Source organism: Pteropus vampyrus, unplaced genomic scaffold, assembly GCF_000151845.1.
Source record: "Pteropus vampyrus isolate Shadow unplaced genomic scaffold, Pvam_2.0 Scaffold48, whole genome shotgun sequence".
Lineage (NCBI taxonomy): Eukaryota > Metazoa > Chordata > Mammalia > Chiroptera > Pteropodidae > Pteropus > Pteropus vampyrus.
The window spans coordinates 997,940-1,022,559 of NW_011888829.1; the positions used below are offsets into that span (position 1 = coordinate 997,940).

Consider the following 24,620-nt stretch of genomic DNA (forward strand, 5'->3'; position numbering starts at 1 on the left):
AATGGCCTCATCTGCCTCACTTTAGTCCACACTGCGTTTGCCAGTTTTCTTTCAGTTATACATTATTCAAATGCATTGGAGGGAGAGGCATGTGCATAAAAGGCCGGGATAGGGATAACTTCAGATATACAGATACAGCTCTCCAGTGCCTGTTCCCTCCCCACTCCCACGTCGTCTCTACTTTTCCCTTGATTAGCGTCTTTCTGTAACCAGATTTTCTCAATGGAGTGGGAGAGATGGCCACTGAGGGTTCTAGATTTCTATCCTTTTGGCACACTGTAACTACAGTAGAAAGAGGAACTTTTTTCAACCAGTGTCCATCTGTCAGTTGAGGGAAGAACTTTGGTCATGTTTGGGTCATATTATCTAGTACTAGATCAGTTGCTGTTACCAGGAACATGGGAAACTGATTAGCCAGCCAACGTCATGTATAGCCAGAAAAGTAGCAACCTTTGATCGATATAGCCTCTCCAGTATCATGTGGATTTTTAGGAAAGGGCAGGTTCCCCAAGGAAATAGGGATGCTAGGCAACTAGACAACAAATATAAGTTATACACATTAAGACAAGTGTTTAGTCAGTAAGGTGTCTCTGAAGGACCATCAGTGTGATTGAAGGATTACGGTTTTTAGCTTTGAACAGTGTTGAATCAGAATTGATTTTGCTTTAAATGTTGACCTCTCTTATTCCTCAGTAGTGGGTACAGAGGGATCTGTTATATTTTCTGTTCTTTTTTATACGTTTAAAATATTTCATCATTTTGATAAAAACTAAAAATTTTGCTTTAAGTTGGTGAATAATAGATATTTGTCAAATTTCCCTTTAATATAAATTCGCTCTAGAAATGATGTTATATCTGACGTAGTAATCCATATGACATTTTAAAGGTATTATGAAAGTAAGTTACTGAGTTTTTTAAAAATGATGTGAAAAACACATAATTTATTTCCTTTATCTCATAACATATATTTACGATATGATAGGTACCTGCAAGGTGTGGAGTTACAGTCCGGGACAGTCTAAAGAAAGCACTGATGATGAGAGGTCTAATCCCAGAGTGCTGTGCCGTTTACAGAATTCAAGATGGGTATGGTTTGTATGTGATGTGAAATTTTGTTTAAAAGAAAAAAACTGAGACATTAAACTTTAAGGTTTTCTATATGATCTTTATCTAAACCTAGGGAATTAAAAATCAACTTTAGAAAAAATTATTAAATTATATTAAGTTTAGCCTAAAGAAATCTTGTAGATCCTTCAAGGAGTTAACATGAGATAATTTTGTATGGTGATATTGTTTGTTACTCTGATCAAATGACTTGACTTGGAATTTGAGATTCTTATAATTTTTGAACCATTTAAAATATGACTTATTTGAATAATGGACTGTTCCCACAATCCCCTGTTTTTAATACAAACTTATAGTTTCACAAAAGGCTTGTTCAGACTAACATTTTTATATTGAACTATTTCAGAAAATTGTGCCAAGACACTCCTCTCCCCCAAAAAATTTTGAATCCCATTTTAAAAATTACCTTTTTTGGGGCATGTTGTCCCTTGAATACTCTTTTTCTTTGGATAGATAAATCCATACCTGTGATTTTTTTTTATTATTTTTATTTTTTTTTTTTATGCCAGGAACAATCCACTTTCTGCTGTTGTAGGTCTTTTCTGGAGCTGACTTGAAGAAAAGAGTACATCTCTTTACCCTGCTGTTTGTCCAAGAGTGATACCTTTATTTGGGGTAAACTTAAAAATTAATTTATTGCCATTTAAATTTCTAACGATGGAAGACCAGGGAGCCAAACCTCCCTCACCATTACTAGCCCCTCAATAACCAATTTTCATATCTTCAGCATGAGGTACATGTAGATTTTTAGGTATGATCACCAAGAAAGGTTTATGTCTGCACTTTTCAGAGAGAAGAAGCCAATTGGCTGGGACACCGATATTTCCTGGCTTACTGGAGAGGAGTTACATGTAGAAGTGCTGGAAAATGTTCCACTTACAACACACAACTTTGTATGTACCTTTACGTTTTTTTGCATTGTAGAAAATGTTTGTGTTCTTGTGAATGAATTTTTATTTAGGAAGTGTAAAATGTGGGTAAATAATTTGGGGATTGATATTTTCCCTGAGTTAATCATTTAAACTGAAGTATTTAGACTAAAGAGTTTCATTTTAATCACTATACTTACTTTTAATTTAAGAAAGCAATACATGTCCATTATTTAAAAAAATAAAAAAATTTGAATGATGCAAAAAGTATATCAAGTAAAAAAGTGAAAATACCCTATCAGAGGTAAATATTCGTTACTAGATTATGATATAGTCTTCCGAATTCCTTCTCTGTATACAAACATGTACGCTTATACCTGTAAGCCTAAAGTTTTCTCCTTTCTTTTTTTTTCTCCCTTCCCCTACCATCCCTTCATTATTTTCCATTCTTTCCTTTTCTTACACTGAAAATGTTTTATTTTTTGTGATATTCTTCACCTTAAAAAAAAACTTAACAGTGTGTCATGGACATCTTTTAATGTCAGTACACCTACCTTTATTTTTGTAATGATTGCATAATAGTCCATATGAGTAGTATAAATTCAGTATATTTAATCATTCCTCTATTACATAGACATTTAGGGGTTGTTTTTTTTTTAATTGATTAAAGACAGGGCTAAACAGAATCTTTCTGCATACACCTTGACATATTTGTGTAATATTTCTGAAGGATGAGTTAATGCAAGTGAAACAGCCCTCCTTAAAGACTTAAGGAAGACGTTAAAACTCTCCTTGAAGAATTCTCCCTTTATCATTTGCTAAAACCCAGTGTCACCAGCACGAAGTCTGAAAAGTAGATCCTGTCCACCTTAGAGATGAAGATACAATTCCCAGCACTTAAGAACCTGCCCTCTAAAAGGGTAGACAAAAGCCAAGATTAGAGTGATCTGTAAGGCAGGAATGTGTTTTTTACTTTTCTGTATATATGGAATTTTAGTAATATCTTTTCCAAATGGGTAGTTATTGCTACCCTTTTGGCATCAAGTGTTTTTCTATGCGCCTTGGTGATTTAGTACAGCTGGGCTCCGAAAGCAGCCAGTTGACAGATAACTTCCTTGGGAGTTTGTGCTTTTGGGACGCTCTCAATGGTGAATAACAAAACCCGGTATTTCAATAATTAAATCATCTTTTAGATAAGTGTAAGATATACTTAATGTCAATCAGATTTACTATGTAGCAAATAGTTTTCTAGTAATGACTTAAGAAGTTCATTACTATTGATTTTATTTTAACTTGTAGAATTCTGAGTGGATAAATCTTAAGATTTTTAAGTTTTTAGGAATCTAAAAACAGTTGAATTTACATTTCAGAGTGATTGCTACTCTTTTTCTTAATTATTTTTCTTAGCTGGAAATCAGATATGGGGAGGTGAAAGAAGACCTAAGTTGCTAACCATAAAATAGTATTAAAATAATGCCTCAGAAAGGTCTTTGCCATGAGAGAAAAATGAAAGCAAACTGCAAGTTAGTGTCAGAGTGTGGAAATCCTGCCAGTAAATGTTTACTGAGAACCTTCCATTTGTCAACACTGTGTCTGATCTGGGGATATAACAGTGAATATGAAACACAGTATCCCGGCCTTAGAGTAGAGACAGATGAGTAATACGAAAATTTCATAAACGCTTGTAATTATTATGTATGTATGAAGTGCTGTAGATAGATGCACAGAGTAGAGACTGCTGTCCTGCCCTTCGAGGAGTCAGGAAGGTGTCCCAAAGGAAGGCGTACCTAAACTAAGGTCTGATGGATGAGGGACTAGCAGATGAAGAGTGAAGGGAAGAGAACTCAAGACAGGGTAAACAGCAATGAAGCAACGGTACCTTTTCAGCTTTAAAAAAAAAAAAAGTTCAGAGTGGATGCTACAAAGTTGAGCACGGGGCGGGGGGGCGGGGTGGTTTACAGTATAGCAAGAGTTATGCGTGGATTAAGGAGAGTCCAGCTCATGAGAGTCCTTGTAAGCCATGTTAAAGATTTGGACTTTTCTGCAAGATAATTGGAAATTTAATGATTGTAAATGGGAGAAGTGTGATTAGATTTGTGTTTTAGAGCAGTTCTGAGTGCCATGTAGAGGCAAGGGTACAAGCCTGTGTTCTGCTTTGAAAGGGAAAGAATTCTTCTCTTTGTGTCTCTGTGCTGGATTTTGCCGGCTACTCAAGGAATGCTGCTGATACCTTCTGGTTTCATAGAGTCCGATATTAAAGCAATTCCTTCAGTATTTGCCTACATCCCAGGAGCCCTTGGGAACTGGTGAGGTGGAGGGGGCAGGGAAAGTAGAGAAACAAGATTTGAAACAAGCCCCGTTGTCAGCCCTTCCCATTTTCTACAGGCAGGTTAATGTTCTGCTTCAAAGAGCCCCGCACCTTACAAATTAATGCATGCAGATTGCCTGGTCTTTGTCTCCCACTCGTTTACCATCCATGTCAACATGCTCGAATTCAGAATAAGCCTAAATTGTGGCCTGAAAGAAAAGATATACCTTCCTGTGTCCTAAATCTTTTTTGACAAAGGCACACTCACAGATAAATGTCACTTCCAGTTTATCCTCAAGTGCACACCCATGTTTTCCCCTCCTCAAATGTTTTCCTCTCCTCTCTGCTTCCCTCCTTCATCCCCTCCTTTTTTGTCTTTTTTTTTCTCCTTTACATATACAACCAACCAGTTACACAGTTTTCAAGTATAAGTTGGTGACAGAAAGAAAGACTACAATTGATGAGGGAAGAGAAATAAGGGTTTCATGATATGCAACAGATTATCAGACAGGTGAAGGCGTGAGTAGTTAGCAAAAAAGAAAATGCTGATTCCTGTGCAGAGTTTTGTATTTTTCTGTGCTTTATGTCCTGATTGTTAGCAGGATAAAAGATTCTTGGTTTTGGTCAATAGTGGTCACATAATATTAAAGAAGATTTTCTAATTACTTGTATATCCAGAGACAAATGGAAAAGGAACAAAGCTGAAAACACATGGTTGCCTTTTAAATCCCCTAAAAAATGATAATAGAAAAAAGATGAAGAAAACAAGAGCCATTTTTAAAACTGCCTAAATGTCCTCAAAAGGCTAGAATGGGTGATGTGCCAAGATACCATTTTCTTGATAAAACATTTTTAAATAACTTTTTATCCCATTAATTATATGCTTATGAGAAGAGTTTGGTAAACTGTAGGTGTTGAGATCATTTTACTGGATCGTGAAAAGCATAGAGTAGAGTAGAAAATTCTAATGTATATTATATATAGTTAGGGTGAAGATTGTTATATGAATACACATGTGTCCTGGGTCATAATGTAAAATATATATTTTACTATCATTTGTGATTAAAACTGTCTGAAAAACTGAGATGAATTGAAAATACGCAGCAAAGGACAAAATGGATGTCACCCATGCTCTCACCACTTTGAAATATCCATTTTAACATTTTGACATTTGTTTATCTTCCTTACATTTTCTGCTTATTATTTACATGAAATGAATACTTTTCAAACAATTTGTGACTTAGCTAGTTATCAAGTTGGGGCCTCCTTAGCACAGTTCTGTTTACGTGACCCATGTTGTACATCATTTGCCTCTGATATGGAGTCTTTACATGTTGTCTTTTAAGTTTCATATAGAGGAATGTTCACAAATACATTTAGGTGTTCTAGCCCTCTAAAAAATAACTTATTAAAAGTATTTCTTACTGTCTTTTAAATGATTTTCTTGTCCCTTATCCTAGTTAGTAAATTTAGGTAGGGTTGTTGTGATTTTCATACAGTTACAAACTAGTTTTTTCTTTTATAAATAATTGTTTTTCTATTTTAATCAAATGTATATAGTTTTAGAATAGTGCATAATGAAAAATAATCTGTTGCACCATCCCCTGCGAGCCTCTAATGCCAGTCTCGAGAGGAAATCACTCTTAATTTTTAATGGTGTCTGTTTTAAGTTCTTTTGGCGATAATTTTCATATTACTAAATAATAACTTTAAGCCACAATTTTTTGCTTTTTCAACTTTAGACATCATTTACTGATTACCGATTCCACAGAGAATTAGTTCATTCCTGACATTGCAACCTGCAATGTGTTCTTTTTTGTTTGGGGGGTTTTGTGGTTCCTCCGTTGGATACCTTTGTAACTTTAAAGCGTAGGTAACCCTTTGTTTCTTTTCTGTTAACACCAGTAAGCATCTCACCTCCCTTCTTCATACAATTATTAAATGGTGCTCTTCTCCTTTCTTTCACCTCTGTTCCTCCTCCTGTCACATCTCTTTTACTTTTATGTAGTCAAGCTTGAAATTAGTTTTGAGTCTTTTATTCATTTCCCATCAAGATGTGTGAGTTTTTTAATTGGATAGTGGATAGGAGATAATACATGTAGTCCATCTATTATCGTGAATCCACTGGTTTTCCTTTTAGTATCTTAGTGTATAAGGTAGTTCTCATGATATAAACATAGAAAAGATTTGTTATCTTAAACAAGAGCGTAAACAAGTTGATTTATAAAAAGATTCTTGCAAGTTTTTGAAATCCTCTTATGATGTTTTATTTTGCAGGTACGGAAAACTTTTTTCACCTTAGCATTTTGTGACTTTTGTCGAAAGCTGCTTTTCCAGGGTTTCCGCTGTCAAACATGTGGTTATAAATTTCACCAGCGTTGTAGTACAGAGGTTCCTCTGATGTGTGTTAATTATGACCAACTTGAGTAAGTAATCAAAAGAATCTTTTCTATCATTTTACGTTTACCTTTTCTAGGATGTCTTAGAATCTGTGGGAATTTTCTGTCCAGTAGAGTTATTACAAGGGTTTTAAAAAAAAAAGTGGTTAGGGAATAATATGTAGTATAGCCTATACTTGACTCCAGAACTGTACTTCTGGTTCAGCTATACATTTCATTTATGTTTTATATTCTCTTTTTAATTAATAAAGATCCCTTGCTCTTTGAAATTGCTTTTAGATGATTTTGGGGAGGATAGAAGTGTCATTTCCATTAACCGTATATTTTTGGACCACAGATTGGGGGATATGATTCTGTCAGCTATTTTGTGAATTCTGTTTTCTACCCTCCCCCCCGCCCCGCCTCGTCTTTCTCTCTCTCTCTTTCGCTCCTTCCTTCGCTCTCCCTCTTTCCTCTCCCTCTCCCCCTTCTCCCTATCCCTTAACTCCACCCCTAAGTGATTTTAAAGTAAGATATAAAGTCTTTATACCTAGCAGATCTCTTTCTAAAATTTCTGTTTGCTTTTTCATGCCAATTTCTCTAATAGATTAGACTGAGTCTTTTTTAACCTTTTTGTGTGTGTGGTGTTGATACTGCTGCTGCTAAGGTCTTATTACTTTTCTTGATCACTTGAGCAAATAGAATTTAGCTCTGAACTTTAAAGTATGTTGTAATGATATAATCTAACTTCACAATGATGATAAATTTTCTTCTAATTTCTTAACCATAAAGCATGATTTTTCTCCTCTGATGTGTAGAAATTTGCTGTATAGAGCAATTGGTTTTAGATTCTGTTGCCTTTGAAAATACGATATAATTTTTTTAAATGAGCCTTTAGACAAAAACACAACTAATTGAATTAATCATTTCTGAAAGTGGAATTTGATCTCAGATATTTCCTTTAACTTTATATTCTGGTATATGAAGCTTCTGGGTTTTGCACAAGTTAGGTTTGCTTTGTTTTGTTTTTGTTTTTGCCTCACAGTTTGCTGTTTGTCTCCAAGTTCTTTGAACACCACCCAATACCACAGGAGGAGGCCTCCCTAGCAGAGACCACCCTTACGTCTGGATCATCCCCTTCCGCACCCCCTTCCGATTCTATTGGGTATGATTTGACTCCTGCTGTTCAGTGATATACTATTTGAGCTGATTTCTTTTGGATCTTTTGGTTTATTATAAAACTTCCTCAACATTTCAATTGTTAAAAGGGACGTTTATTCAGAAAACTTGTTTAATTATATAGTCAGGTATTTAACATGCGTTTGGTACAGATACATGAGATTAAAGATGACAAATTTTTTCAGGACTGGTCTTGAAAAATCAATCAACAGGTAATTTAGAGTCCTTGCCTTGTGCTCATCACTTTATTAGGTAATTTCACATATAGAAGTACATAACTTCCATTTAGAAAAGTAGCATTAACATATGAGAAAATGGCAAACAATTTAAAAATAGTAAATAATTATAATCTGCAGTTTATGAGATAGTTTTTAAACTATGTGATAAGGACAGTATTACCATATTTATAGGGGAAGAGAGAATACAGAGAGTAGTCAAGAAAATTTAATGAAGAAAGTGGAATTTGAGTTGGACCTTAAAGTATTTAGAATCTGAATGAACCTAGGGAATAAAGGCATGGTGATCCAGGGGTGGGGTAGGGGTGAAAAAGCATAAATAAAGCATGGCAGGGATAGATTTGGGAGATAGTGAAGAGAAGCTGATCTAAGTCGAGAAGATGCGTGTGTAAGACTAGATTACGAAGAGTCTTGGAATTTAGGCTGGAATTTACACTTGACATGAAAGAGGGGGAAGGGAATTAAAGGTTTTTGAGCAGAGGACTAACTTCATGAAAATGGTTTTAGGGAATCGCTTGGCCATGATTTACAAATAAATTGGTAGAGCAATGTCTGTGGTGAAGAAGGCCAACAAAGAAGCTGTTGGCAGTGAAGACAGTGATAAGCAGTGAAGATTTGAACCAGAGTGAGGGCAGCATGCAGAAGGGATGGATGTGCATAATGTATACAAGAAAAAATATGGTCTTGTTAATTGTGGAGGATAAAGGAGAGAACTAACTTTAAAGATAACACAAATTCAAGTTTTATAGTAGGAAAAAAGATGACAGGTTTAGTAGATATTAGTTTGCTTTGGAGCATTTCTTACACGAGTCTGCGTACTCTTTCCCTGTTGAATCTGAGGCAGTATAAATTATACTATATCTGGAAGCATATGGTTAAAAAAAAAAAGGTCCCCACATAGTATTCTGCTCTAGACTGTTCCAGATATAATTAAGATCAGAAATATTTATTGTCCGTTTTAACCCTACTTCCTCCCACTCTTCACAATGTAATATTTCTTCTACCCAGAGAGATAAAAAAATTAATTGACACTCCCAATAGACCTGTAATTGTTATGAAGCCAGCCTTTCTGGAGGTTTCATAGGCTAAACAATTTAGCGAAAAAACTTGTGTATTAAGGAATAGGTAGATGTATCTACCTATTTTGGAACACTAGAAAATACAACCAATGTTCTCATGTCAGGTTGTAACAATTACCACTCCGGTGGAGTCATTTTATTCCTGCTGTCTCTATTATTATTTGCATGCAGCTGTATATTTCTTAAAAGATCAAATCAAAATGTTAGTGTTTGTTCGTTTTGATTTTTAATTAATCTTTTAGCTATAACATTTACTCCTGATGAATTCTCTGGATCATGATGCCTTTTTAATGGCAGGTCCCAGTTCTGTGAGCAGAGTTACAGAACATCATAATGAAATTAGCTTGGCCTCTCTGAAGGTTTGTAATGGTATGCTTAGGACATTTGCCTTACAGTAATGGAATGCTACCTTTAATAAAACCATTTGCCTGTGCCATGAGTACTTTATTCTTAGCTAAACTGAACTAGATTCTGGTCTTGAGCAAATGATGAGAAAGATGTTCAAACTTTTGTTTTCCTGATGCTTTTATGTCACAAGTGAATATGTGTACCTGTGAAAAGATAGAAGTTAATCCTGTTCTATGTCAGAATTCCTTTGCATTTTGTTAATAGTCCTGATAACAATTATAATGGTCATGAAACGTATAATGATGGGTGTAACCAAGACATACTGCAGAAGTGATGCATTGCCCAGTTTGAATAAAAAGTTAGAGGTACCTACTTTTCTACTTTTTAAAAATGCTATGGAATGTATAAATTTATAAGTCAGCATTGAAAAATTTGCATGTTGCTGAACAGAAGTAGTCACTTTGCTTCAAATTTTTTAATATTATATATTAAAAATGAGATCCAAACTAACTGGTAATTTGCTAAAGGGTGTTAGAGATAAAAAATTACTTTTATTTATTATTTGGTATTGCTTTAAAGAGGTTTGCAAGATAGGTAGAGGTATCAGAAGAAAGCCAGTTTGCGGACCGCTAGTATGATTCATGGGGTATAAGTTGCCTTGGTCTAGGTAAAGACTTCCCAGTGTGGACACTCAGTTTTATCAGTTCTCAGAAAGGATGAGAGTTAGGGACATTGCTGGTTTACATTAACCCAAATCAGAAAGACTAATTCAGATATGCCCGTTACATAAACCAAACTTCTTGTTGGATGGACCAACACTCTCTCTGCTTTTGGAAGACATTTATGAGAAACCAAATTATAATCCGGGACTTTTTTGTTACCGATGAATTAGGACATGGATCAGATATTTAATGACATCAGGATCAGTAACTTGAAGTGTTCTTCAGAATGAGAATATACTTGCCCTCAATGCTAGATGAATTGACTTTGTGGACCAGCACATACTTTTCCATGGGTGGTGGTAGATACCAACTGCCAAATTATAGTCTTTCTGGTTTTGTGGAATAGGAAGATATCTTTTTTCCTAGTATATTCATTCTTTTCTTTAGATACGATGTCCTTTGCTTACATATTTCTGATTTGATATGTGCTACATACCACTTTCGCAATTCAGTGAGTTTCAAGAATGATTTGCTGTCACTTATGCCTACACCAAAGCAATCATATTAATTAGACTGTCTTATACAGTTGTTAAATTAGGGTTTTTCACCGTCAAGTCCTACCTTAAAGTATGTTATTGCCTTGAGACTTCAGATCAGCCTACAAATAGCCTTTTAAAAAACTGCGTTTTCTAAAACTCTTTTAAAAAACTAATATTGTCATTTTTACATTTTTTTTTTTTTACTTGCTTCTAAAATCTTTTGGCAAAGGACGTATATTTGGCTGTCTAAAGCAAAAATACAGCTCTGTCACAGACTAAAAATTTTTCAACAGTCAAAATAAAAAAGACCAGTGGAGCATACTGCTTTTCGTAAAGGCCAGTTCCATCAGTCTTAACCTACACTGGGCTGATACCAACTTTTTAAAGTAATATTTTATTATTTTTATTTCAGTTTTTTGTGAATTTATTAATTAATATGAACAGATAAAGGCAAAATTTATTTCGCTAGCCTTAATAGTGTGCCTCAGAGAAGTCAAACTATAAACTAGTATGGTTTGGGTTCTGTTAACATGCTTTATTCACAAGCTTTTTGTCACTATTTGACTTTTTTGGCCCTTTAAACCTTTATCTATTTCTTTTCTACTATATATTCTTGTCATTCCTCTCTAAATCCTCTCCCTTCACAAAATGTCTTTTTATTCCCTCAACATTGTCTTTCTGTCTGTGTCTTAATAACCACTAAATAATACTGATTACAGAGTTTGCATAAGGTAAGGTTGAATGATAACCTGTCTCTGTTAGACTGAGTCATTCATTGGTCCTAATGGAGCTCACTGAGACAGCTATACCTCATCTTTCAAGTGATACTCACATCTCTGCTCCCTTGGATATCTTTTCTGAGGAGCATAGCTGTTTACAACCTACTCTCAAACTTTAGAGTGCTCTGTGATTTATTTTAGGGCCAGTGATAAGAGATCATTGATTTTCTTATTTATCTACAGTACCAAAATATAGGTCACTCTGTAACCTATTTTGATGGTTTCACCAAAAAGCAATTTTTAAAAATAATTCTTTTAATGCTTAATATGTGATTCTTCTTTGTCTCTTGTGTCAGTTATTGGGCATCGTAAAAATTTCTAAATATGAAATTGACACTATAAGGATCATCTTTTGAATTTGGAAATGGTCTTTTGCTATTGTTCAGGATTTTAATTCAACTCTTGTATAAAGCAACAGGTATATCTTTTAAGTTTTAAATTACACATGTATATTCTCAAAATATTTATAATTTCCTAATACTTTGCATAAAAATTTCATTTTAGTAACTTCAGCTATCAAGAAATGACAAAGGTAGAAAAAAAATGGCAGATTTTATTCATTCAGTCCCTACCTAGAGCATTTTTGTGTAACTTTAAAGGACAAGAGTTTCTTCAGCTATTTAGCCCCAGGTAATTTCTAGCCATTTATAGATTTCCCTGGAGTTTTCTGGATACGAATCAGTGTTCTTTCTTATTATCGACCATCTCTGGAGGGTCTGCTGGAGCAAAAGCAGCGGTGTCAGTCAAAGCTGTAGGCATATCTTAGCTTTTTAAACTAATACTTTTAAAATCCATTACTGCTGGGGTTTTTAATGCTTTATTGTAAAGATTTTATTTGAGAATATGAAAATAAGGAAATCTTTATGTCATCCATTTTTTTTACGTTATTATATCTATAAAGTTGCTCTGAGCCTTATCTTCCAATGACTTGATTTTTCCAGGCCCCAAATTCTCACCAGTCCGTCTCCTTCAAAATCCATTCCAATTCCACAGCCTTTCCGACCAGCAGATGAAGATCATCGAAATCAGTTTGGACAACGAGACCGGTCTTCATCAGCTCCAAATGTGCATATAAACACAATAGAGCCTGTCAATATTGATGTAAGTATCCAACATTGTTAGAACTGAAAAAGTTCAAGTGTATTTCTTTATTTTTCTGCTACAATTATAATATAGATCAGAAATAAGTGCCATCTTTCGTTTATCACAGTTATTATAAGTGATAGACTTTTATGAATTATAGATCAGAAAAGCCTTGTCATCTTCTCTGATGGCATTAAATACTTAACTGGTGCCAAATTAGAGTTATTCTGATTTTTTTTTCCCTATGACATCATCTCTGTAAAAGTCTTCATTTATTTAACAGATAATCCACTGGCCATTTTATGGTAAAGAAAAAATAAGAAAGCAATCGCAGATCTTTACATCAATTTGAAATCTCTACCTAAATTTCTAAAAGTACAACGTTGAGTTAAATAAACCTTAAAGACTAATCATTACTTTATATATTTGACATGTAAAGCTACCTTTTATCTTCTTTACTTTCTTGATTATACCACTGTATTCCATCTCTATACACATCTTGAATTTTGTGGGGGTTTTTTTTGTCATGTAAAGTTTGTCATTAGGTTTTAATCATTTTTTTAAATGTGTCTTCTCTGGTCTCATCATCACTTAATTCAATTTTAATCATTATTTATTATTCCAATAAACAAGATTTAATATCAACTCTGGGATAGATAGGCACTGTGTCAAAATTGGGAATTAAGGATGAATTAGCACACAGTCTTTGCCCTCAAGGAGGTCATAGTATAATGGATGAATCAGACATATATATAAATAATCACAAAAATATATAGTGATAGTTTATCGAAGCGGGTGATAAACTCTGCCTGGTTGGATCTAGGAATATTTAGTAGAGAAGGGACAACTTTTAACCCAGATTGTAAAAGATGAATGAGTAGGAGTTTATTAAGTACAGTAGTTGGTTGGGGCTTTAGGAAGGAAGGGCATTTGTTAAGAAAGTAGTATGTGTAAAAATACGGAAATATTTTTACATGGGATGTAATTAACGGTTGAAACTGTAGGAGGTTAGGATTCAGGAGAAGGGTAGGGAATGGTAGAAGACGAAACTAGGTAGGTAGAGTTCAACTGAAAGGCACTGTGTATTACTCTCAGGTCTCCATAGCAGCTGGTAGTGGGAAGCCTAAAACACTTTTGAGTGGGGGAGAAAGTGATCTCACCATATTTTAGAAAAATCTTTTGAATTAGTGAGAAGTTTGATAGGGAAGATTGTTAGGAATGATATTGAAAGTAGGCTGCTACTTATGAATGCTTACTGTATGCCAGGTACTAAGTACTTTACATAAATTTCCTTATTCTGTCTTCATAAAGACTCGTGGGTTAAGTACTATTATTATTTTACTCTTAAGAAAATTAGGTTTAGAGTGGTTTAAGAAACTTGCCCAAGATCACACAGCGGATTAATGATTGAAATAGAGTAACACCTGGCCTTATGCTATATAATCAGTAATAGAGGAGAAAGAGACGAAAGGTAGAGGATAATGCCCATATTTTTCTGGTTTGGGCAGATAGATTGTATTTATTCCATTCATTACGATAAGAAATACCAAAGAAAGTAGAACAGGGTTTGTAGAAATGAAAATGATAACTTTTATTTTAGAGTTATTGACTTTAAGATGACTACGGGACTTCACTGGTTGAATATTAGAACCTCAAGTAGAAATACAGATTTCAGGATAATTAGCATGAATCAGGTAACGGGTATAAGTGATATTACTCAAAGAGTATATATTAATAAGTTGAAAAGAGAGTAAAAAATGCAACCCCAGTAAACATTTGAGGTATAGGCAATGAAGAGAGAGGTTGAGGATGACAATTGAGAGAATAATTGATGTAGTAAAGTTCCCTGAACTTGGAAGCAGTGTTCCTTAGAAGTTATGAGGATTTAAAGATAGGCACAGCTAGCAAGCTAGCTCTCCAGCTCTTCACAGGCAGTGCGACCTTGGGGAAATGACTTAACCTTGAGGCTAATGATATCTTTTTCTTGTAGTGATTTGAAAATGCTTATTAAGCCTGGCACATAATAAGAATTCAGAAATTATGGCTAATATTACTGTGCAAATATTTGTAGATATTAGGCAGGACAAAGTTCTTTGAAAGCTTCTGTTTTCTCTATCATGCTAAAGAGAAGATACATAAATAAGGAAGGAACTATAGGAGATTGGGGGAAAGTTTGAAATAGCCAGTATTAGACTATTAGAAGATCCTGTTTAACCTAGAACAAGTAGAAAGATTGTCAAGAGATTGTCAGGAAGCTTTATTTTTATTTTTTTTTTAAGAAGTAAAACTATTTTCAGATGACATCTTATATAGAAAAGTCTAAAGAATCCACACAAAAAAAACTATATTAAAGCTAATAAATGAATTCATTGAGGTTTCGGGATACAAAAAATAGTTGTATTTATATAAACTCTAGCAATAAACAATCTGAAAATGAAATTAAAAAACAACTCCATTTACAATAGCATTAAAAAGAAAATACTAAGGAATAAATTTAACAAAGAAGTGTTAACACTTGTACACTGAAAACTATAAAACATTGTTGAAAGAAGTTAAAAACGTAAATAAATTTTTAAAATCCTGAACATATTTGAGATAGAAAAATGAAAGCTTATGATGGTACTACTAGTAAGTTATAAGAATGGAGAAAGCCAAATTTGACAGATCCATGGTTGTGGGGAGTTACAGGGCGGATGCAGCAAAAAGGAAAGAGATGTGGCATTTCCGCCTTTGTCTTCTGTTTTTGTTTTTGTTTTTTTTTTCCCCTGTCTAGAAGGCTCTCTGCTTTTCTTTTCTACATTCCTGTCTATTCCTCAAACCCCAATTCATAGCCCATCTCTTCAAATGCTTTACCAATGACCAAGTTCTATAGTTAGTTAGTTATCCTTTGAACTTGTATAGCACTAAAATCTTTTCACCCATATCATTTATTTAGCAATTAACTAAGCAACTTTGGCACCTCTTTTATTGTTTTCTTAAGCTATTATTCTTTTATCATTTTGTTTTCATGTGTGTACATCTTATTCCCACTTAGATTATAAGCTCTCTAGAACTAAGAAAGTTAGTGAGACCACCAGTGTTGCATTTATTGGTAGCCACACAACCCCTAACACCTAGCACTTTGTTTGCAAGTATATGAGTATTCGTTGATATTTTGTAGAAAATGTTGAAGGCTTTATATAATACATTGAACATGATAGAAATACATTTCTAAAGAATTCACTTTCTTTTAGCCTGTAAACAAAAAACCGCCTATTTGCAAAGAACCCGTGAACCTATTTAGAGACATTTGGGGCCATTCAATCCCTCACATTTAAGTTACACTAGGTAAACAAACTAATCTAAGTTCTGCCTATTAAGGTCCAAATTGCATTGCGTTACCAGTAGACTTTTCCCCCTACCTCCAACATTATTGTAAAAACCTATAATTTAATAATAAAGCCTAACAAAACAAAAGCCTTGTTTGAGCCATTGTGTTTTTTCCCCTTCTAGTGTGTCCCTATTCATATTTTTATGATTGTAATCAGTGTACATTTAATTTTGTATTGTTTTATTATATTGTAAACATCTTTCATGATTCAGTCTTCATAATTGTTTTAGTAGCTGCCATAATACTCATTAAATTGATACATTATAATTTACTTAGTCAATATGTCTAAATGCCTATAAGAGGGAAATAATTATTTCTGATTTTTTTAGTATGATGGATAATGCTGCACTAAACATCTTTGTGCATATCATTTTTTCTTCTGAATTATTTCCTTAGGAAAAATTCCCAGAAGTGGAATTACAGGATCAAAGGGTATGAACATTTTATGGCTCTTAATATGTGCCAGTAGAACTTTTTTTTAAGAATTGATACAGCCATTGGATTTGAATGGCCTGAAATGGATTTCAACATTTGATCAGGACTAATAATCCCTTCAATATAGGGTTAGGTTGGCAAGTGCTTCAAAATTTCGGTTTTATCATGTTCACTAGCTAATTTTATATACTTTCTGTTTTGTGTAGTAATTATAAGACAGTTATTATTTTGAATTAACCTTTCTGTTAATGCTTAGTGGAAGTGGAAAATTCAGTGTTGTTATTAGTTTCTTACCATAAGCTTTGAATAAAATGTACATTACTATTTATTTGTAGGACTTGATTAGAGACCAAGGGTTTCGTAGTGATGGAGGTAAGTGGTGATTTCAATTAAAAAAAAAAAAGCTCAGAGAAAAATGCAACTGCTTTGCTGCTTGTCTCTTTTATATTTGCTTCTTTCATGAAACACAGACACAGAGAAAAATGTGTAGAGAAAACCCAAACTTTTTTGTTTTTCTTTAGTATTGATCATTTATCTCTAATAAAATTTTAACTAATTTATAACTTGAGTAGAGAAAAAGAGGGTACATAAAAAGGAATCTTAAATGTACCGTGTACAGTTTTAAATGGTTGCTATCAAAGAGAGATTCTTAGTTATTTTACCCACTTTACTGATTCCAGACCATCTTCAAAGCTGGAAATGGTTTCCTTTGGAAACCTCCACTAGTACTTAAAGATTGAGCTTGGAATCCATTAAAACTTGGCTTTCATAAGTCATTCTTAGGGAAAATCCCTTGGACTGCCTGTTAAATATTGTCAACCAGATCCCCTCAGCCTACTACAAGGGTTTGAAATGTACTTTTTAAAGAATGGACCTCCTACTAGAAAAGCCCAGTTGCCTTTTTTCAGTTCAGTAAATAAAATAAGCAAATGAGAAATTAAATTGAGATTTCTTACAGAATTTTCAGCTCATATTCACTCTAGTACCCAGTAAAAAAGGAGGACATAAGAAAACATTGATTAAGAAAATACTTTTTAAATAAGAATTTAGCCCCACATAATGTTTTCCAACAGATGATATTTGAAACTGTCTTAAAGTTTTCTTCCAGGTGGTTCTCCATGCTCCCTTTTCAGCTGTCTTCTGTCTAATAAGGAAGACCTGCAATACTTGCTTATCTTACTTAGAGTTGGTCTTGTCCCTGTGACCTACAGTAACTTTAAAATACCTAAGCCCAAACTCAAGGATATTTTATATTGAATAAACATTGTATAAACCATCTTTTGTTATGTTTCTATGTACCTGTGAAGCTACCAAAATAATAACCCTGCATTATATATTTTGGACTTAGTATTTACTATAACACATAGTAATAAAAGTTTTCTGTTTGTTATTCCATGAACCCACCAATTAATGTTGCTGCTAGTTTGACTTTTCATATGTGTTAGTAGCTGTGGCTTTTGAAAATTTTGCCCAGTACATTCAGCATTTAAATGTTGCCATCATTTTAGCATCACAGAGTTAACTTAGTCATAATAACTGCCTGCTTAGTACCTAAAATGAAGTGGCATTTCTTTCCTTTTTTGATGAGTCACTTTTTAAAAAATCATTGGGATTTTATGAAAGTAAGCAGTTTATAAAACATCCAGAATTATTTTGTGAAGCAGGCTTCGACTCATCTTATTTATTCCCCATGACTTCTTTCATTTCTTCTGTGTGTCTGTCTTCCTGTGTTTGCCTGCCCCTCTCTTTCTCTTCTAACAGCCCCTTTGAACCAGCTGATGCGCTGTCTTCGGAAATACCAATCCCGGACTCCCAGTCCCCTCCTACATTCTGTCCCCAGTGAAATAGTGTTTGATTTTGAGCCTGGCCCAGTGTTCAGAGGTAGTTGGGCTCTTCTTTCTTGTTTTCACCCAAAGCAAACTAAATATGAACTACAGATACTGTTTGTGCCTCACCCTCACAGCGTGTGTTTGTAAGTGTGAGAGTTTTCAGTACTAAATTTCTGCTTGGCCTGGCTGGAATGCTCTGAATGTGCTTCTCACACATACTCACTACCACAAGCTTTCTGTATGCTGTCTGTCATAAATTTTAAAAGCAAGAAAAATCTGTTATTTCCATCTTGTTTTTTGTTACATTAGTTACTTTTTGGTCTTGATAACTTCTTAAACTCAGTGGGTGGCAATAAATAATGTGTGTGGGAGGGGTTTTCCGGTTTGAATTTCTTTTATTTTCATCCATTTAGGTGATAATATTGATGACTTAATATTTGTTATCAAGTTTTGTGGGGGGTTTTTTTAAAGTAAAAATGGAAATGGAAATCCTTATTATGAGATTTTATACTAGACTTTTGGCTTTATTTTTTTTGTAATATCAGCAGTGTACTTTTTAAATGTAAGACGTATATTTTATATATTTTTTTAATTATTTTGTGTATTTTATATTATATCAAAGGTAGGGAGCTTTAAAGATGATTTTTAATATATTAGGGATATTGTAGCTTCCGAAAATTTGAAGATTAATATTTTCGGTTATGACCTAATATAAGGAAAAAGTTAGCAGTATAATTTTACTCTACCATTTTTCTTGCCATACTTTAATTAGTGGTTAAACTAATCTTTAAAATTTTAAGTCAAAATTGAAAGAAATGTCTTGCTATAAATATTTTTAAAGAATTATGTTTACTGGCTTTTGCTACTTAGTGTCTGTTACTTTTTCTGAATGTGTGGAGGTGGTTCAGATTTTTACTCTCAGCCCAACTGTTTCTCAGAAAATCCATAGAATGGGCTCGAAATCATACAGTACTGAGTAATGTAATCAAAATAAATAATAGAATACAGTACTGAGTAGATCAGAATTGCAAAGTTAAGGCTTTATGGTGTTGAAAATATTAATATGAAATGTAGAAAATGGAATGTGCTCTAGTTAATAGACATTCCAGATACCATTTTCTTTTAGAAAATTATACATGAGATCATGGGAATTCCACATGATAACATAGGTGATGTAGTAATGATAAAATTTCCACACAGATTTAACATTTAAATGTTGCCATTGGTATTCCTGTTCTTGGAAAGATAGTCACTCCCTCCCCCGCCAACCCCAAGTAGTAATCATTTTTTAAAAAATTCTCCTGGAGTCTTTTTGTTCCATAGATGCAAATATTATTTGACATCTCAGTCCTACTTAACTGTACGTAGGCCCCATTAGGACTCTTTGCCTTGAACCCTTCCGAACAAAGTCCTACTGTACATGAACTTAGAATCATTGCCACTGAGCCAGCATTTGGAAAAATACCCATCAGAAAGGCATGCAACCTTGCCAACTAAGTACTTTCAAAGAATGCACCCCTTGGGCTCACATGGCTGATAGAACATTTCCATTTGTAGAACCTTGGCTCAGAGGCCATATCACTTATTTCGCTCTCATTTTATAAAGGCAGGGATTTTTCAGAGTCCTGAGAAACTTGCATGGCTTTGTTTACATTAAAATTCTGCAGGCAACAGGTAATCTTTGTTTAGTAGAATAAGCCTCAAGGAAACAAGGAAACTGACCAGTATCTCTCACTCTTAGGTAGTGTAGAATGTGCAGTAGAATATTTGTTTAGTGGATAATATTAAAAAGTGAGGTATTTTCAACATTAAGGTCATTGTTAGAATATATTTTCATTTGAGGATTTCCATCTTTTTTTATATTGATTGGCTGCTGAGTAACAAAATAAAAGTATATTTTTTATATGGGCTTTTAAATTGATTTTGCCTTTTGATTTTTTAAATTAAAGAAACAGAACTTTGGGAGTAATTTTTGGTTTCATCTCTTATTTTAGAGAGATTCTTTTAGAATATGTACCAATAAGCAAAGTGTGTATCTGTAATCAGATGTTTTAAAGGTCAATGGCCAAAGAACTAAAAAAATTATAGTACTAATCACCAAACGAGGCCCCTTTTTGGCCTGTCCTTTTTAAAAGATCAATACTTGAACATTCACTGCATTTTTAAAATAAATCTAAATCAACCCCCACCCTCTGCCCCCAATAAATTAACATACTTGATCTTCCTTTAATGGATACATTTTTCCTTTCACTAACTTAGGATCAACCACAGGTTTGTCTGCCACCCCCCCTGCCTCATTACCTGGCTCACTCACTAATGTGAAAGCATTGCAGAAATCTCCAGGACCTCAGCGGGAACGGAAATCATCTTCTTCCTCAGAAGACAGGAATCGAATGGTAAGAGGATATAATATCTTTTTTCCTCTAAGTTCTTTCTGTATAGAAGTCATAGCCAAATGTAATGTCACCTTTTAGATATTTTGGTCATGTCCATATGTGACACAGAATTCCCATAATCAAATAAATTTAAGATCTGGTAATTTTTTGCTTGAAGCATATTCAAACAACACAGATTCTTGCTCTCAACTCTAATGTAATTGAGTAAAAGGCAGTTTGGGAAAAGTAAGAATACAGTAGACTCTTGAATAACACAGATCTGAGCTGACTGGGTCTACTCACACATGGATGTTTTTCAGTCAGTAGTCAGCCCTCCGTATTCCCGGGTTTCGCATCCATGATTCGGCCAGCGAGGATCGAACACAGTATTGGTTGTGAAACCAATCCCCAGTGGATACCACGGGACAATTAAGTTTTGGGGGAAATCAAAAATTATATGTGGATTTTTGACTCTGCAGGAGGTGGGGAGCTGACACCCCTAAACCCCACATTGTTCAAGAGTCAACTGTAGTGTTCTGTTTTTAAGATAAGGGAAAAAGTAAGCTAATATTTTAGGAAGCATTATTAGGCATGTATGTTGTAAAGGGTTGGTCCTAAATTCAAGTATCTACCAAATGACATACTTCACTATTTGAAAGAATAAGTTTCTGCTGCAAAAGAAATCTAAATTAAAAACTAATAATTTAATTTTAGCAATGTATACTAACAGTATATGTCAGATAGCTGGATCCTTTACCCTACCAAAGTGATTGTGTATGTGGATAATTGTTTTGAGAGGCTGGATCAGATAAGATACTTGAGGAAATTTAACAATTTACTACTGGGAGAGTAAGTAGATAAATTAGCAGTTACCATAGTAAAAATAAGTTAACTTAAATTCTGGGCTTTTGGAATCAAAACTAGTCACAAATGTATAGTACTTATCTTGCCCCTAATAGTCCTCCAGATGATAAAAGGCTATTTTATTGATTTTAGTAATACATATTTCTGGTAATACCCAATAAATTTCTATTTTTTAATAAATTTTTTTATTCTAATACTAGCTTAGGTCTACAGTTTATGTTCTGTATTGTGAGAATCATACTTCTAATTATTATTCCTCCAGAGTATTTTTTTTTTCTTTAAAAGACCATATTTCTTCCTAACATATGTCCCTTTCAGGCCTAAATGAATGTACTTAGTGTGAAACATAAAGTTTTCCTTTTTTATTTGCTTTGGCTTGACTTTGCACTATTTTTATCAAGAAAACACTTGGTAGACGGGATTCAAGTGATGATTGGGAGATTCCTGATGGGCAGATCACAGTGGGACAAAGAATTGGATCTGGGTCATTTGGGACAGTCTACAAAGGAAAGTGGCATGGTATGTATGTAGTACGATGACCTTGTCGCAAGTTATAGTAATAGGATATGTTTAATAGCTTTTATAAAAAAATGTTAAAGAGAGTATTCACTGTTGGCATTATTAAGCTTTTTTGATCATATTCAAGAGTCCTGCAAATGTTTCCAATAAATTATGGGAAATAAAAACTGGATTCATAACAACCAAGGCTCCTATCATTATATTAAAGAAATAATTTTTAAAGATGATGATGATTCTTCAGGTGAACTAGTCTCCAAGATATTTTTTTCCTCTGATAATTTTTCTGCTGATAATTTTATTTGTATTATAAACCACAAGTAAACATGTTAAAAGTCTACTTACCAAAAGAAAAAATGACAAGGAAACATAAAAAATGTTCAGCCTCACTTGTTATCAGAGAGCTGCAAATTCAAAAAAATAGACATCATTATTTGCCTCTCAGTTGGACAAAGATTTTTTTTTTAATTCATTATATGTAGAGTTGTGATTGTAATACTGCTGGTGGGAAATTAAATTACTAAAAATTTTCTGGAGGGCAGTTTGGCATTATGTATATCGAACCAACAATTCCTTTTGTAGACCTTCATAATGAGGAAGTAATTGGACAGTAATAAGCAGATATGCATGCAAGGATATTCATTAGAGATTTAATATTAATGAAAAATGGAAATAAATATAAATGCCCATTAATAGAGTATTAGGTAAATTTATAACCTCTATATATGATTTTATATGATAGATTTATGTTTATTGTTATAGAAAGGTGTCTGCGATGTAATAAATTTTACAAAGCAGCATGTATAATATCCCATATTATGGTGCAACAAAGAAATATATATAACAATTTTAAAAACAGTTTTTAAGTACATATCTTTTGAGGTTATCTTTTCATATGTATTCATAAATCACGCTGATACAATATAAAAGCCTAGTAGGATATACCTCAGCATATTAATTAACAGTGGTCATTTCTGAGTGACATGATTTTTTCTTTATGCTTTATGCTTTCAGTGTTTAATTTTTTTTTACTGTGAGCACTGTATTACTTTGATAACCACAAAAAATAACTTAATTATATCAAAGCATAATATACGTGGCAAAAAGTACATATAAGTGTACAAGTAACTGAACTCTCACAAAGTGAACACATCTGTACTCAATGAACAGAACAACACCTGTGCTGTAGAAGTTGTCCTCATGTCCTCCTTCCCCAGGGATGACCCTATCCTGCCTATAAAGAAATCACATAGCATGTACTCTTCTGTGTCTGGCCCCTTTCACTCAACATTGTTTATAAGATTTATCTTATTATAGTGTATAGTTGTAGGTCATTCATGCTCTGTATAGTATTCCACTGTGTGACTCTAAAATAATTCCCTTTTCTGTCTGCTGTGTGATGAGTATTTGAATAGTTTCCAGTTTGGGGCTATTACAAATGCTACTGCTCTGAATTCTCTTAGTGCATACATATCATGTGATTAACATATGTGTCCATTTTTGCTTGGTATATAGCTAGGAAAGAATTGTGAGGCCACTGGATGTACATATGTTCAGTATTAGTAGTTACTGCCAACAGTGTTTCAAGTAGTTGTACCAATTTACATACCCACTGGCAGTATATATGAGTTCTTCCCGTTTCATATAAAGTTATTTTTTTAATTATGATTACAATTTCAATAACTTTTCTAAGCAAAAGCAATAAGTGATCTATAGACTTTTTAAAAATGTTAACTACTCTGATAAAAAAGTTTTGTAGTTTTCTATTTTAGCCAAGCTCCATCGTACCTATCACATGTAGTTTTAATATTCAGTTAGTAAATGCATCTAATTTAATATTGTTAAAAAAAAAAAAACAGAGAAGTACTATGGGTGCTTAATTGGTTAAACTAAATTTCTAGGAGAAAAACAAAATTGGCTGTTTTTTTGGATTGGTATATTGAAATACTAGTCTGAGAGTGTCATTGTTATTTTAGTTTTTATCCCTAGAAAGTTAATGCAGTTAAGGAACTTATAGTATAACTTATTAAATCATAAAACAGTTTAATAATGGTATGAATTTAAGACTGTGGTAATTAGTGAAAATACCCGAGAGTTTTTTGTATTTTTAAATTTAAAATATCAGATAACATTTGGAATGACAATTACCTTTTAGGTGATGTGGCAGTGAAGATGTTGAATGTGACAGCACCCACACCTCAGCAGTTACAGGCCTTCAAAAATGAAGTAGGAGTACTCAGGTGAGTTTGTGTGCATTATTGTTTTCCAGAGAAGTTATCTTCATTAGCTCCTGTTTTCCAGTAGTAGCTCCTGTTAGCTCTACAGACTTACTTAAAATGGATAAAACAGAGTTTGAGTATATTTTGTCTTTTGCCATATTCTTGTAAGTGGTATACAATATTATATTGTACAGCTGATAGAAGAACTAAGCCTAGAGTGAATTAATGAAAATGTAGTATGCGATTATGAGAAATAATGCTTCCAAATATGAAAATAATACTCGGAAAATTGTAATTTTATCAGAGCACATTTAGAGATTATGTCATGCTCTGGAACTTGAAGAACACCAACAACTAAAGTATGTCCAGGCAAGGACAACTTGTATGAGGAGGATTTTAAACCTGTGACTCAGGAAAAGTGGTGGAC

At 33.7% G+C, this 24,620-nt stretch overlaps 1 protein-coding gene across 3 annotated transcripts in view; it reads left to right on the forward strand.

Annotated features, from left to right (window-relative positions):
- BRAF (B-Raf proto-oncogene, serine/threonine kinase) overlaps positions 1-24,620 on the forward strand; it is a 65,299-nt gene that overhangs the window by 5,366 nt on the left and 35,313 nt on the right. The window contains exons 1-10 of one of the 3 annotated variants that reach the window (XM_023530270.1): positions 983-1,086; positions 1,635-1,740; positions 1,916-2,018; positions 6,580-6,728; positions 7,726-7,845; positions 12,444-12,603; positions 16,726-16,762; positions 20,479-20,615; positions 21,860-21,977; positions 24,130-24,214. In XM_023530270.1, coding sequence (XP_023386038.1) covers positions 6,703-6,728; positions 7,726-7,845; positions 12,444-12,603; positions 16,726-16,762; positions 20,479-20,615; positions 21,860-21,977; positions 24,130-24,214 — 683 coding nt within the window. In that variant the 5' untranslated portion in view covers positions 983-1,086; positions 1,635-1,740; positions 1,916-2,018; positions 6,580-6,702. Of the gene's footprint in view, positions 1-982; positions 1,087-1,634; positions 1,741-1,915; positions 2,019-6,579; positions 6,729-7,725; positions 7,846-12,443; positions 12,604-16,725; positions 16,763-20,478; positions 20,616-21,859; positions 21,978-24,129; positions 24,215-24,620 lie in introns of those variants that run through there. The other 2 variants (XM_023530271.1, XM_023530269.1) reach the window with 2 other exon arrangements.